The sequence below is a fragment of the Cucurbita pepo genome, chromosome LG06 (assembly GCF_002806865.2).
Source record: "Cucurbita pepo subsp. pepo cultivar mu-cu-16 chromosome LG06, ASM280686v2, whole genome shotgun sequence".
Lineage (NCBI taxonomy): Eukaryota > Viridiplantae > Streptophyta > Magnoliopsida > Cucurbitales > Cucurbitaceae > Cucurbita > Cucurbita pepo.
Window position 1 is genome coordinate 3,776,464 of NC_036643.1, and position 15,157 is coordinate 3,791,620.

Genomic DNA, 15,157 nt, shown 5'->3' on the forward strand with positions numbered 1-15,157 from the left:
ACTAAATTGTTTCAAGCACCAACAAAACCAGAAGCGTCCCTTGTTCCAAAGAGAGGACGGGTTATTCACATTTCAAAGACAGATTGAAAGCTAAGCAATGGTAATTCTAAGGATGTCGGAGAAAAAAATAAAGCTATTGTGAGATCACATCGATTAGAAAGAGGAACTAGTACCAACAAGAACACTGGACCTCAAATGGGGTGAATTTTGAAATCTCACATCGATTGAAAAAGCGAACGAAACATTCTTATAAAAGTGTAGAAACCTCTCACTAACATACGCATTTTAAACCCTTGTGGAAAAGCTCAGAAGTGAAAGCCCAAAGAAACAATATCTACTAAAGGTGAGTTTAGACCATTACAAATGTCTTCTACATTACTCGAGTAATTTCATAGATGGTGGTAAAAAGGGTAAAAGAGAAGCAAATTCACCACAATTAATTCTTTTAACCATCTTGCTCTTCCTGAAATCTAATAGCAACATCAAGGGAAAGCACATCCAGAGGGTAAAAAACAGAAGAAGAAGAAGAAAAATGGAAGCACTTCCATCAGTAACTTTCTCCCCTTTTCTTCTCCTGTTCTTTTAAGCCCTTTTTACATCTAATTCAATGAAACTACAATCCCTACTACTATTGCCTCAGGTTAATTTCCCTTCTTTTTGCTCCCAAAAAAGGAAAAGGGTTAAAGAAAAGAACAACTCTTTGTCATGGAATATGATCATTTTTCATTTACCTGCCCCTTCTTCTTTTCATGGCTGCACAAATCATCAATTAGTTCAAGTAATCTTCTACCAAACTCACCCTAATCCAGAGCTGGATCCAGTAACTGGCCTCATCATTGGGTGACTGAGAGAAGGCTGTGCATTGGTTGGACCATTGAACATGGCATTAGAAGAAGTCGTGGCGGGCTGCTGCTGCTGCTGCTGCTGCTGCTGAATTGATAAGGGTAGCCTTTGCCCTAAACCGAACATCGACTGTCGGGGCATGTACGACATGTGGGGGTGAAGTGGTTGGTTGTTGTTATACCCCGAAACGCTCGGCTGTGAAGCTGGAGGTGAGATCATATTCTGCCTACTGTTTGTGTTATTGTTGTTGACCATGGAAGGGATAATGCCCGGTAAACTTGCAGGTGACGAAACTCCAGCAGCAGTTCCGAATTGGATACCTAACATTCTTGCTCGCTCTGCAACAAGCCGCTGCCTTGTCCTCTCAACTTGTTCGCATTCCTTCATTAAGAAGGTTTCTACTTCTGCAAACTGCTTCAGCTTCAGCTCCAGTCTTCTTAACTGTTGCATAAATTTAGATAAAACAAAGAACATTACTTAAGTTTCAACCTTTCCAACAAACAACAGACAGTCGTTCTATCCAAATTAGAAAAATATACCAGGCGATCGTCTAGTGAAACGTTCGTTATTCGATGTTACTTCAAAAAAGTTATGGCCTAAACTTATGAACAGGCTTTTAACCGATAAAACACTGCCACGTTTAGTTGCAAAAGTAAGAACAGGAAAATTTTGGTAAAAATGGTCAAATATAATGCAAGCATGTTCAAAAACCCTTCGTCAGTCATTTCTTAAATGCATCATGACTAACCAATTGAAGTTAATAGGGAGTAGTTTTGTGAGATCTCACAGGTTGGGGAGGAGAACGAAATATTCTTTATAAGGGTGTGGAAACCTCTCCCTAGCAGACGCGTTTTAAAAACCTTGAGGGGAAGCCTAGAAGGAAAAGCTCAAAGAGAACAATATCTGCTACCGGTGGACTTAGGTTGTTACAAATGGTAACAGAGTGTCTAGGACAATGTGCCAATGAGGAGGCTGAGTCCTGAAGGGGATTGGACACAAGGCGGTGTGCCAGCAAGGACGCTGGGCCTCGAAGAGGGGTGGATTGGGAGGGTCCCACATCGATTAGAGAAAGGAACAAGTGCCAACGAGAACATTGGACCTCGAAGGGGGATGGATTGTGAGATCTCACATTGGTTGGGGAGGAGAACGAAACATTCTTTATAAAGGTGTGGAAACCTCTCCCTAGCAGACGTGTTTTAAAAACCTTGAGGGGAACCCCAGAAGGAAAAGTCCAAAGAGGATAATATCTGCTAGCGGTAGGCTTGTAAATATTTCAGAGTCAACGTGTAGAGTTCAAGCAGAACATTAACTATAAACGCATAGTGCTGAATGATTAATTCAAAAAATTATAACAGTGCACTAAGTTTCTGACAAATTCAAAAAATTATAACAGTGATACCTGGTGATTTATAATATTGGCAGACAAACGTTGGATTTCTCGTTCTTCATGATCAGCAAACAATTTCGCCTTCGTTGCAGCGGCAGCAAGGCCTGCTTTTGCTGCAACTTTAACTCGTTCAGAAGATAATTGTGTTACCTCAGGCTCTGCCTTGTTCTCATCTGAATTTGACCACATGTATCGCATAAATTTCCGAGTAACATAAAACATTCGTCAAGAAAGAGAACAATAATAAGTAAAAGTCATTCTCAAACCAAACCTTTTTGCTCAACTGAATTTGGAAGTTGTCCATAAGAGCCACTGTCTCTGCCATGTGCGATGTCGACGTTCGTCCTTAATATTGAAAGAGAGAATTCAATTTTGAAATAAATCGTGATTTTAAGAAAGAACTGACACAACTGCATTATAATAGATATTGACGTCCACAAGATTAACTCCGGGAAATTGGAACCTGCTTCATCCTCTAAAACACAGACATGCAGAAGCTCCATTCTGTGTGTGTGTGTGTGCGCGCGCTAGTCTTAGCATCAGATATTACAAGATCAGAAAAGAGTTCAAACCAATCAACGAGTTTTTTAATCCTTGCAGTTGCAGATAAGAAATTGGTCATTGAACTTTAAATGGAAGAGAGGCGTCTCTTGGATAAATAAAACTAAAACAACATAGACGATTACAGTAGAATATGCACCAATTTTGTAACAGCCCAAGCCTACCTCTAACAGATATTGTGTTCTTTAGGCTTTCCCTTCTGGGTTTTCCCTCAAGATCTTAAAACGTGTTTGCTAAAGAGAGGTTTCCACACCCTTGTAATGTATGTTTCATTCCCCTCTACAACCGATTTGGGATCTCACAATCCACCCCCCTTGGGAGTCCAGCGTCCCCACTGGCACACCATTCGGTGATCGGCTCTGATACCATTTGTACGGCTCAAGCCCACCGCTAATAGATATTGTCCTCTTTGGGTTCTCTTCTAAGTTTTCCCTCAAGGTTTTAAAACGTGTTTGCTAGGGAGAGGTTTCCACACCCTTATAAGAAATGTTTTGTTCCCCTCTCCAACCGAGGTGGAATCTCACAAATTCTATCATCTAAATAGAATGTTGTAATATTTTGCAGTTACTGAAAAAACAATGTTGAGATTAAATATTAACATCATTTGTTGAAGAAAAGTTTCCAAGGAAGAAAATACCTATTGGCGTTTACAGAACCCTCCCTTTGAAAGATGCTCCCGGAAGAAGCTACACTGTCCTCAGATAAAGCAGCTAAGGATGCATGAGCACATGATGCAGCAACTCTTGGTCCAACAGCAGATGCGAGAAAAGCAACCTTGTAAATGTCCAAAAGTTAAATCAATTCCAACGCTATTTACAAAATGAACTACTCATTTAAGAAACTCGAGCCCTATATCTAAAGAGAAGCTCACAGTCAGAGTTCTTTGCGTTAGATATAAAGCAATATGAAATGGAAATGAAGAGCCAAAATCTCAATGGAAGTGGCTCCTTAGCAGTATAATATGTTAATTGGAAATTAAAGAGGTTGGGAATATAGGCAATGCTATCAAGGGACAGCAGATAAGCCATCTATGGTGGTGGAAACAGTAGCATTTCAAGATATTACCCAGGTCTATCATTTACTGAGATAAGACTGGACTCGACAGTAAAATTTTGTATTCTAGTTGAAGGTAAGAATTAAGATAGGAAGAAGGAATAGAGCTCAACGTCCTCTTTCCGTTTTCTTCATTTCTTTTCAATGATCATAGTGAGAGTTGAGCCAATTCAAAGGCACCTCGCTCGACAAATCTTCTAGACAACCTCCTTACCCTATTCTGTATCGACACGTAACTACCATATTTTAAACTATAACATCAGAGAATCTGACTTGCCTACACCTGCCCATTTGAAACAATCCCTCGGTGTTTGTATTCCGATATCTTGTGTGCATTGTTATTACTCACAAGCTACTAATACTAGTACTACAACTAATCCACTCCAGGTCTCAAACAGCTTCAAACAGGGCTAGGCTCCTCACTGCTCTGCCCTGCTTAATTGTCTTATACTCATTATTCCAAATCATCAACCAGGACATCCTTTTTCTACCTCTATTAGTTATTCCCATAAATGAGTCAGCTGACACAATGGAATGATGGCACAACAAAAGAAAATAAGTAGATAGCAGAAAATTTTACTATGATAAAGGAACATGGCGGAACTAGATGCTTCGGAGTTCGGAAAAAATATGAAATATTATAGTTTTGCACTGGTTTTTTTTTTTTTTTTTTAACATGGTTTCTTTTCAAGTTCAATGGAATGTTGTTCTGAAACAATTCAATTCTTCAATTTTTCTTGATGAACTGAAAGACATAAAGCATCAAATAAACAGACACGTACCAACGCCATGACTGGGTTCTGAGAATTAGCAAACGGGAGCCTATCACGCATCTCTTTATTATCTTGAGAGGAAGAACCTAAAGAAATAAACAAATATTTAGAGAGAAAATGTCAAAAAGCCACCAACAGTCAGTTAAAAGTTAAAAAATACCTGCTACATTTCCGTTCATATTTGAATGCGACTTCTGATTATCTTCTCCATGTGAAGAATTGGACGAGAGAGAAACACCAGGCACGTCAACGTTTTCTAGAAGGCCATCCTCCACTGATAGGCGAAGAAAATGTATAATGCATTGAGCTTTAGACTTGGACCCAACATGTTCTGTAATTTCGTTCCAGTTATCATTATACAATTCTATTGCCTCTAAAAGCAATAGAGTTTCTTGATCAGTCCAATTTTCACTATCTAGTTCATCATAATCTTTCGTCATGTCTACCCTCAGAAAATCAATACTTGCATGACCAGCAACATATTTGCCTTCATAGAAGCAGTCGGAGCAAAGTAAAACATCAACCTGTAGCAAGGATGCCAATAAGTCGTTAACGAAAAAAGATACATAAGAATTCAAGGGATTTCTAAAAGTTATGCATCAGAAGCAATTCTCTTGCATGGTATAGGCTCACTATCAAGAGTTAAAAGAATTGCTATTGCCTCAAGATCAGGACTTTAATGTTTCTCCTCATGGCAAGCAAAGACACCTTTTCCAAGATTCCCAAAACAGAAATCCTCTAAGTCACCCACGGCGACAAAAGTACAGGTATGGATATGCTTGAGGAGAAACTGCCTAGTCATACAGATCTCTACTACTTCCTCTCATTTCTCCCCCTGCAAAATTGAACATCCTAGACCCCAAGGTCTCTAGAATTTACCATATAGGACAACCATAAGGGTTCAATAATTTTAAACGCTGTCGTCTTTTTTCTACTCTCAATAGGAAAAGGTTTTAAGTACCATGGCCATGTCACATGAAATATCACTATCACGGCATTGTTTTCTAATTTTCATTGTATTCATTGCCTCTAACTGTGTTTACCGTTGCCCTGACAATCATCATTCTTTCAGGCATATATACAAGCGTCATATGCTGACCCCGAGGAACTCTGAGTCAGACAAACAATGGAGTACAATATGGTGATAGAAACTAACCTCCTTCTGTGATTGGTAGTATGCAATGGGAACAGGCCGAGAACAAGAGCTACAATAATTTTCAGCTAGACGCTCACGAATTTTGTTATCCAAATCACACAAATCATCATGATCATCATGGCACGGAAGAATCGAATAGACCTCATTTGCCTTGAGCCTACATTTTGGTTTGTCAAATTTGATCAAGCTATCGATAGGCTTCAAAGCAGCTGATGGCACATGAATCTCACCGTTCATATCTTCTCTCAAGTATGAACTACTATTCCATGGTTCACAGCTAGGTGCAGGAGCACAATAATTAATAATACCCCAATGATCAAGAAATCGAACAATTCGAGTTAAATCTTCATTACTGACACCATCAATCAATCCTTGGAAGTCTGAAACTGTGACCCTTTTCTCAGGATTCTCCATGTATTTCGCAACAACAAAATTTCGAATTTCCATATACTTCTCGGGAGTGCGGTCAGGAAATTTTCCAGAGAAAAAATGTGGAACAACTTGTCTCTCAAGTCGATGCACCGTGGCAGGTGAAAACCAATCTGTTTCCAAAAAATCGACTGTCACATGTTAGATAATTTTCCTCTTCTCCCTATACTCAATTAAGTATATGTTATCCTGAGGCACAAATTGAGTGCAAACACATCGAACTTGCTACGTACTTATACTAAAACAAATAAGTTCATATAAGTTTTCTACCCACTCAAATCCTGAATTAAATTCGATCACACTAACAACTACAAAAATTATTAATGAATTCAAGCTATTCAACCATATATCTTACATTTTGGAGCTGATGTTTCATTGGGAAAGAAAAACATTGCAATTCCCTAAATAGTTGTTCACAATAATGCTAGACAAAACCCATGAACTTATCCCACAACAAATGTAAGGTACAGATGGCAATGCAAATTGTTTACCCTCAAAATATATATGCAAGAATTAATTAACTTGAGGAGGACGAGAGGATCGAACCTGAGTGCATAGGGACAACATGTACCCTACTCCCAAACCTCTTAACCACGCCACGCCCCTCCATAATCGGTGGAGGCGTTATTACATAGGCGGCGTTGCCAGCCTCCACCCTCTCCTGATCCAGCAACGCCGGACTATCCGCAGGCATAGCAGACAGGGCTTGGAGCTGCCCATAAGACACATTCTCCAAAATCAATGAATTTCCAGGCAGCCCCTTACTTTCTCCGAACTGATTTGCCCTCTCCATTGCCACAACGGCCAACACAGAAGAGTGAGGCCGAGTGACAACCCGCTTAACGACCTGAGGAAACTCGGAGACTCGCACTTTATCATCCGACAGGAGTTCAGGCTCCTGTAGGCTCGAATTGGGCGCGGATTGAAGGTTAATCTGAGGATCCTCAGAATCATCGTTGTTATCGCGTTCCATTTCTTCATTTTCAGCCGCGGCAAGGTCTTCATCTTCATCTTCCTCCTCGTGCTTGTTGCTGCCGTTGTTATTACTATTAGGGAAGTTGTTTCTGCGGCCAATTTGCGAATCCCTCTTCTTCTTCCGCCATTTTCCACGAGACCCTGATAAGGATTTTGTCAAAACCAAAAATTAAACACCATAAACAGAATTGAAGATGAGAAATGATGAAATTTCACAGAGAGAAGAAGAAGAAGAAGAAGAAGAAGAAGAAGAGGAGAAGAGAAATCTAGGGCAGATGAATTTACCAGATGGGAATGAAGGAGAAGCTGGCATTGTTGAAGAAAATCAGAGGGGGAAAGAGGAATTTGTGGGGTCGTTGATTGTTGTTATGCTACGAAATTGAAAGCATGGGGAAGAGGAAGATTCTCTCTCTAACTTCCTCTCTTGCCTTCGCTTTGCTTTGCGCTTCCTCACACACACACACACACACAGAGAGAGAGAGAGAGAGAGAGAGAGAGAGAGAGAGAGAGAGAGAGAGAGAGAGAGCTTTGATTTTTGTTTGCTTCGCTTCTGAGGCTCTCTATAATCTTTTGCCCAAGCGAAAATGTCAAAGACCATTTCTTTTTTTTTTTTCTTATGTCTTCCCAATTCACTCCATGTGCTCGTGTATATATTCTCGATCGAGATGTTACTCGTCCACGTGTATACTATGTGCTCGTGTACATGTTTTCGGTCGAGAAATTATGTGAAATCCTAGACTGGATCGAGAGAGGGAATGGAATATTCTTTATATGGGCAGACGCAGTTTAGGACCTTGAGATGAAACCTTGGGAAGGCCCGAAAAGAACAATATCGGCTAGTGGTGGGTTTGGGTTGTTACGAGTTATTGGTCCACGTGCTACGTGCTTGTGTACATGTTTTCGGTCGAGAAATTATGTGAAATCCTAGACTGGATCGAGAGAGGGAATGGAATATTCCTTATAAGGGCAAACACGTTTTAAAACCTTGAGATGAAACCCTTGAAGGGAAGGCCCAAAAAGGACAATATCAACTACTGGTGGGTTTGGGTTGTTACGAGTTATTGGTCCACGTGTATACTACGTGCCTGTGTACATGTTTTCGGTTGAGAAATGATGTGAAATCTTAGACTGGATTGAGAGAGAGAACGAAATGTTATTTATAAGGGTGTGAAAATCTCTCTATAGCAGACACGTTTTAAAACATAGAGATGAAACCCTTGAAAGGAAGACCCAAAAAGGACAATATCTGGTGGTTTAGGGTTGTTACGAGTTACTGGTCCACGTATATACTACGTGCTTGTGTACATGTTTTTTGTTGAGAAATGATGTGAAATCCTAGACTGGATCGAGAGAGGGAACGAAGTATTCTTTATAAGGGTGTGGAAACCTCTCCCTACCAAACACGTTTTTAAACCTTGAGATGAAACCCTCGAAGGAAAGGTCTAAATAGGACAATATATGCTAATAGTGGGTTTGGGTTGTTACGAGTTACTGGTCCACGTGTATACTACATTCTCGTGTACATGTTATCAATCAAGAAGTTACTAGTGCCCACGTGTACACGTTCTCGACCAATGGTTTATTACTCTACATGCTCATATATGTCTTTTGAGTCGAGAAGTTAAGCTTACCGGGCCATCGAATTTCATGGCTAGTTGACTAACAATTTCTCAAACTTTTTTGTCTTTTTTTTCCTAAAAGACTTTCATTAATCTCCCGTATTAGTTATTAATTTAATAGGAATCAACTCGATGCTCTAACTAACCCCGTTTAGTGGGTAATATTTTCATTTTCACTACCCAGTACCCACCAAATTATGGGTGTTCGTATGACCCGATCACCCAAACAATCCAAACTACCTAACCACGTTAAATTAGATGTTCGGTTCAAGTACTGTACACTTTTTTGGTCAAGTAAACTCATCCAACTCGAAAATATAGTTCATGACATAAAAAAAATGTTAATAATGCATTGTGATTTTTTAAATAATTAAAAAAACGAACACACGGACCACCCATCCTAACCGAATGCGAAAAGAGACGGTTCGATTGTGAACCTTATTCAAGTCATTTGTGTAACTTAGTCATCTAAAAAGAAGGTATATAAATTTGAATATTTGTAACGTAAGAATAAATTATTATTATTATTATTATTATTTTAATTTCGAAGAAAATAGAAATTATAAATTGGGCCGTCAAAATGGGCCGCATGTCCAAATTTTCCAAACTCGTCTGAAGCGTTCAACAACCACCGCTCTTGGCCAAAATCCGGCACGGTGGAAATGAGACACCCTCCACCCTCCATTCTTCTTCCATCTGCTGTTCTTCATTTCACGGTGCTCTTTTAGCATTCTAATCGATGTAATTGTTTCATTTTAAATTTCTTTCTTTCTGCGTATGTTCTCCGAAATCGATTATCCGATCAAGCTTCTTCGATCGCTCTGGCGTGCAAATCTCATCTGTGAGTGAAAAATACTGATGATTGATACTCCTTTCTACGATCGTCTCTTCTAGTTATGATTGATATTGTTTCCATTAAGGTCTTGGTTGTTTTCTTTGTCATCTTATTTCGCAGGAGTGTTTTGTTTTTGTTATGATTCATTAGTTTTTAGTGAGTGCTGAATCTATACGACGTTATAGGTAAAGTAGCCAGCTCATTGGCCTCTGGTTTTTTTCGGCCATTGGCGAAGCATTTGGATCCTCACTTGATTTTCTCTCTGGAAGGACCTGCAGGTTGGTGCATTTTTTTCTGTTTCTTTTGATTTTCACATCATGTGGCCTCTAACCGTAAACTTAATCATCTACCTGATTTTGTCATGTTCTTTGCTTTTCATTATTGAATAATGCTACCTGATTTTGTCACTGCTCGCACATGTTCCCATTTCAGTTTGTGGATCAACATGGGATTTCATAGAGAATTTCTGCATTGCCGATTTGCTAAAGATGGGCATGATCTTGATTCTTTCATACTTCGGTGAGTGAAACAATTAAGTTTTTGTGTATGTCAGTCCCTTGGTATTCGTAATATGCTGGAATTTCTCTGTTTTCCATGGTTGGGAGAAAACAGCCTTACAGCTTAAAATCTTGCATATACAAGCACTCTTAGTTTACATCTGGATCATATTTTATTACAACCAAAGCTATGGGGTTTATCGATTAATCCTTGATGTTGATGTCGAACCCTTCGATTTCTGGATATATCGACGGATATTTAATCATTGATTACAACTATTGATGTTCTATTAACTTCCTAATGTACCCGTGGTTGTAAATTGTCATAAGTTTTTTATTTAATTTAGTTATTAACTCTCATCGATTTATATCGAAATTTGATAGAGTTTTGTGTCTCACATTACATTTCTTGAGTGACATTTTGGTGAGAGTCTTTGTAGTGTAAGAGTGAGGTATTCACTTGTAACACTTTGATTATATTAGTGATTGGTTGCTACCCATGGATGTAGGAGAATTTCTTCTCTCCGAACCACGTAAATATTTTAGTATCTCTCTGTGTAATTTCGTTCATTGTGGTTGTGAGTACCTTCGTTCCGCTTTCACTACAACAATCGGTATCATAGTTTTGTGGTTGTAGCATTTGGCGCACAACACCCGACTCGTTTTTTTTGTAGAACATTTCTAGTTCAATAGTTGAAGCTAATTTGATATGGTATCGAAGCATGCAATTGTTTCTTCTACGTTTTGAAATGTATAGTTCATTTCTCTCAACATTTATCGGTCAAATTATAGTTGCTGTATAGTTGTGTAATGAAGAATAGGTTCATCCATCTCCTATGCATGTATTGCCATTTATTTAGTTCATCTCTCATTTATTTGGCTCATAACCCTTTTGGTTATCTTCCATTGCGATTGATTCATGTATAACATTAATATTACTATGTCTATCTAAAGGCTTGTCTATCATTGTTTTGAGGTGTGGAGTTATTGTCATTTTGTATTTGCTTAGAGGCAATTAGGAGAAACTTTGTAGGAGAGACTTTGTAGTGTGAGAGTGACAAAGATACACTTGTTAACACTTTGGTTACCGTGATTAGCTACCACCCGTGGATGTAAGGGAATTTCTTCTCTCCGAACCACGTAAATCTTTGTCTCTTTGTTTAATTTCTGTTTGTGGGTGTGTGAGCGCAATCGATCTTGCTTCCGCTTCCGCTGCAACAATAATGATAATGACAACTAAGTTCATATGGTATGGGAAGATGCAGCTATTTTCCGTGTTATGGTATGTGGTAACATCTAGTTATCTGATCGAAGTTGGTTATGACTTACTGATGTAATTGTAATGGGATTTGGGAATACAATCTACTGTTTGTCCCCTAATAATGTCTTTTACTTCTTTACCTGGTATGACTCTAAATCATAGGCTCACAAGATCAAAAGAAACTTCTTCGGAAAGGGATCCAAATCCAGTTTAGATTTGTTTAGTTACAAATGATGGTGAGAATTTATGTGCATTTTTGTTTGTTGATTATTACATAGAACATTAGTTCAGTGCTTGAATTTGCTCTTTCATTTGGGGATTGTATGCAGGTATTTTACTCCTATGTTTATTACATAAAATTGGCGTCTTCGGCTGCATCGGTCGGGTTCGGGGGGGCTCTGCAGAATGATATGGACTTGTTTAGCTTGCCATTGTCAAAAGAACAAGAAGGCAGGCACTTTAGAAGAAGGGACCTGGAAGAAAAGTTTGAAAGTGAAGAATGAAAACATTGGCATGGGTCAACAAGTGATTCGAGCAATGTCCCCAAACATGTCGAGTCGAGAACTAGCAGAGGGTGTCTCGTAGATGGATGAGGAACCACAGAGGTTTTCAAGTGAGAAAGTCGTCGAGGTCGAAAAGTCATGCAATTGAAGTTAAGGAGCGGTAGGGTGTTGGTCTATGGTAAGCACAGAAGAAAATCTGTTGAGGTTGGGACTCGTTTGAATGAGATTCATAGCTTGGATGTTAGACGAACACGACTCTCCATAATGGTATGATATTGTCCACTTCAAGCGTAAGCTCTCATGGTTTTGCTTTTGGCTTCTCCAAAAGGCCTCATACTAATAGAGATAGTATTCCTCCCTTGTAAATTCATGATTATTCTCTAAATTAGCCGATGTGGAACTTTCATCATCCAACGTTGGGAATGTATGAAACATCCAAATTTGTGCATAGAGAAAGAGAATATAGAAGAGGAAGGCAAAGACGGTAGCAGCTGGCTGGGATTTGAAGAGTATTTGTTAAAGGTATTCTAACTCTAATAGTATTTTTTAATTTTTTTTTAAATAGAATATTAATTAAATTTTTTAAAGTCGGGATTATATTTTTGAAACACTATTAAAATACTAACATTTTACCTCAAAAACTAGTGATAAATTACGATACTTTGTAAATTTAAGGATATTTTTATTAATTTAATATATATATATATATATATATATATATTATTCAGTCGTTTACATGATTTTGATATATTTGGAATCTTTTAGATAAGTTGTGGGCTTTATGAATATTCTATCAATAAAAAATTTCTATAAAAGAAATTATTCAATAAATTCTCGAATTTTCTAACCAATAATAAATTAATTTGATGTAATTAATTAAGCTCATGTCCAATTAATTTACTAATATTATTATTATTTTAAAAGTCGAAACTATTCATACTCTATTCCCGAACAATGACTACTCATTTTTTTCTAAGTCCATGTTCCCCGGACTTTCTTTTTAAGACGAAGCATCTTAATTCAGCAGCCTTCCCAAACATTAGTGATGCCTAAGTTTGGTCCCAACACTTTGACTTGGAAATAGACACGAAATTTCCTCCTAATTTTCACCCATAAATAAATAAATAAAAATTAAAATTAAAGTATTTATATAAAATTCTAACTTATATTATGTCTCAAATTAGTCAAAGTCTCTAGATGGGTGGATTCAATGAACTTTCCCAATTAATATTATTTTTCATGCCTAGTTGATTATTAAAATATATTTTTTTAATTATTTATTATTAATATGCGGTTTCAAGTTTTCGTTTTGCATTGAAAAAATATGTATTTTGTATTAATATTTTATTTAATTAACGAAAGTGGTTGATTACATCATGAGATGGGAATATAAAATTAAAATAATTGCAATTTGGTTATTAATAAATATTGAATATTCCTTTAGAATTTTTAATTCTATAAATGGGTTGGGACTTAAAAAAAAATAATAATAATAGAACTAGGCGAGAAATTCTATGGGTTTTAAGAAAATTAATTGTAAAATTAGCTGTTAAAATAAATTTTAAAAAATAATTTTATGCCATATTGCATTAAAAAAAAAAGGGAATTATTATTATAATTTAATTAGATAATTCTTAAATATTTGTATGTATTAAAATTAATAAATAAATTGACGCTATCTCTCGAACTTTTAATTCTATTAAACGAACCGTTGCAATTTGTATTGCAATTTGAACAAAAAAAAAAAAATTTATATATATAAAAAAAGTATACAATTTTCGAGAATTCGAGATAAATATTTTGTTAAAATTTATAAATTTTGCAAAAATTATTTTATTATCGTTAATTTTTTACAACCGCCCTAGCTAGTTGCCTCCAGCAGACATATTGTCCGACGACGACTTAGTGAGAGGTTTCCATACCTTTTATAAAAAAATGTGTAATCACCCTCTTTCGAGGCTCAGTGTGCACAATATCTAGTATGTGGCTCTGATACTATTTGTAACATCGCAAATCCACCCCTAACAGATATTGTTCTTTTTAAGCTTTTTCTTTCAAATTTCTCCTCAAAGTTGTTAAGACGCATCTACCACGATGACGTTTCGACACTCTTATAAAGAATGCTTCGTTATTTTCTCCAACCGACATGAGATCTGACAGTTTTATTTTTTCATGTTCAGTTTTATACTATTTTTTTTAACGAAGATAAACCCGCCAACACTTGATTAAATTTACAGCTTAATTTAATAAAATTTAAAACGTTATTTTCGAGCCACAATGAGATCATCGTCAAATCTCATTGGTTCAAGTTTTGACTTTTATTATTATTTTTATTTATTGATTACCTATTTTGATTTGATTGGCCCATCCAAATTATTAATATTATGATTTTTTATTTTTTTATAAAGAAAAAAAAGTGGAATAACGTGTTTTTTTTCCTTAAATAAAACAAAATTGCAAAATATTAAAATTCACTATAAATGTAATTAAATCACTGTAATTAGTCAAACTAAGCTTAACAAAGTCAACAACTTTATTACTTTAATTTCAAAATTAATTTTTATTTTTTACTTTTAATAAAAATGACAAAAACGATATTCTCATAATTATTAATTACTTGACTTAATAAAATATCATATAATATCCTAAAATATAATATAATCCCATGGTTGGGTGCGTCATCAATTATTTATAATTTAAAAATTAATTAAATAACCTCCAAGTGATATCAACGTGCACCTACCTACTGTGACAAGTCATTTCAGCTTGTACGGTTTGTCAGTCCTTTCTATTTATTTTAATGTCACAGACCAATGAGATCCTGCCACGATTGCGGCAGAATTGCAGTTCAAGTAGGTAAACGACAGACGGTTTTGGTATTAGAATCACTGTCACGGCAGATTATGCAGGTCACCGTCATCCTCGTCATAGGCCACGTGTCGATCACGTGGAAGTGAATAAAGAGATTCGCATTATCTCGTCGTTGATTTAGCATTCGTGACCACCACTTGGTAATCTTCGAAAAAAGTAGGTGACGTGTCGTGATTTCATTGGTCTGTGTTTGTAATTCATCTAACGGCCACCGAAAGCGCTCTGAATTTCACGCGTTTTTTTAAAATTTTGTTTCTATTTTTAGTATTTAGTCCAAAAGGTTTTTGTCGTGTGTAATTAAAATAAATAAATAAATTAGTAATAAACATTTAATATTTTCAAATAAAATTCACAAAAACCATATATTCTATTCTTTCTATTTTTATATATTAAA

The 15,157-nt window shown here is 36.7% G+C and overlaps 2 protein-coding genes across 6 annotated transcripts; one reads left to right on the plus strand and one right to left on the minus strand.

The window, feature by feature from the left end:
* Positions 1-312: 312 nt before the first annotated feature.
* LOC111797064 (SWI/SNF complex subunit SWI3C-like) lies at positions 313-7,636 on the minus strand. Of its 2 annotated transcripts, none has more exons than XM_023679950.1 (9): positions 7,463-7,636; positions 6,749-7,318; positions 5,774-6,315; positions 4,778-5,141; positions 4,627-4,703; positions 3,429-3,565; positions 2,502-2,548; positions 2,243-2,403; positions 313-1,284 (listed from the first exon to the last, which is right to left on the minus strand). In XM_023679950.1, exons 1-9 carry the CDS (start codon positions 7,488-7,490, stop codon positions 796-798), a joined length of 2,415 nt encoding a protein of 804 aa, XP_023535718.1. In that variant the 5' UTR covers positions 7,491-7,636; the 3' UTR covers positions 313-795. The 2 variants fall into 2 exon arrangements, with proteins under 2 accessions (XP_023535718.1, XP_023535717.1); XM_023679949.1 differs by having other exon boundaries at positions 2,502-2,575.
* Positions 7,637-9,400: 1,764 nt separating this feature from the next.
* On the plus strand, positions 9,401-12,203 carry LOC111796509. Of its 4 annotated transcripts, XM_023679162.1 has the most exons (5): positions 9,403-9,637; positions 9,817-9,909; positions 10,064-10,150; positions 11,552-11,625; positions 11,719-12,203. In XM_023679162.1, the coding sequence occupies exons 1-4, from the start codon at positions 9,574-9,576 to the stop codon at positions 11,611-11,613; spliced, it is 306 nt and encodes a 101-aa protein (XP_023534930.1). In that variant the 5' UTR covers positions 9,403-9,573; the 3' UTR covers positions 11,614-11,625; positions 11,719-12,203. The 4 variants fall into 4 exon arrangements, 2 of the variants coding, with proteins under 2 accessions (XP_023534929.1, XP_023534930.1); XM_023679161.1 differs by lacking the exon at positions 11,552-11,625 and having other exon boundaries at positions 9,401-9,637; XR_002815364.1 differs by having other exon boundaries at positions 9,414-9,637; positions 9,752-9,909; positions 10,064-11,625.
* Positions 12,204-15,157: the final 2,954 nt, after the last annotated feature.

Excerpts from the sequence above, each read along its gene's own strand:
- LOC111797064 (XM_023679949.1), bottom strand. The coding sequence starts at position 7,490 with ATGCCAGCTTCTCCTTCATTCCCATCTG. Across the intron at positions 7,319-7,462 it reads TTCTCCTTCATTCCCATCTG|GGTCTCGTGGAAAATGGCGG; the intron begins GTAAATTCATCT and ends AATCCTTATCAG. Across the intron at positions 2,576-3,428 it reads GGTTCTGTAAACGCCAATAG|GACGAACGTCGACATCGCAC; the intron begins GTATTTTCTTCC and ends TTCAATATTAAG.
- LOC111796509 (XM_023679161.1), top strand. The coding sequence starts at position 9,574 with ATGTTCTCCGAAATCGATTATCCGATCAAGCTTCTTCGATCGCTCTGG. Across the intron at positions 9,638-9,816 it reads CTGGCGTGCAAATCTCATCT|GTAAAGTAGCCAGCTCATTG; the intron begins GTGAGTGAAAAA and ends ACGACGTTATAG. Across the intron at positions 10,151-11,718 it reads CTTGATTCTTTCATACTTCG|GTATTTTACTCCTATGTTTA; the intron begins GTGAGTGAAACA and ends GATTGTATGCAG.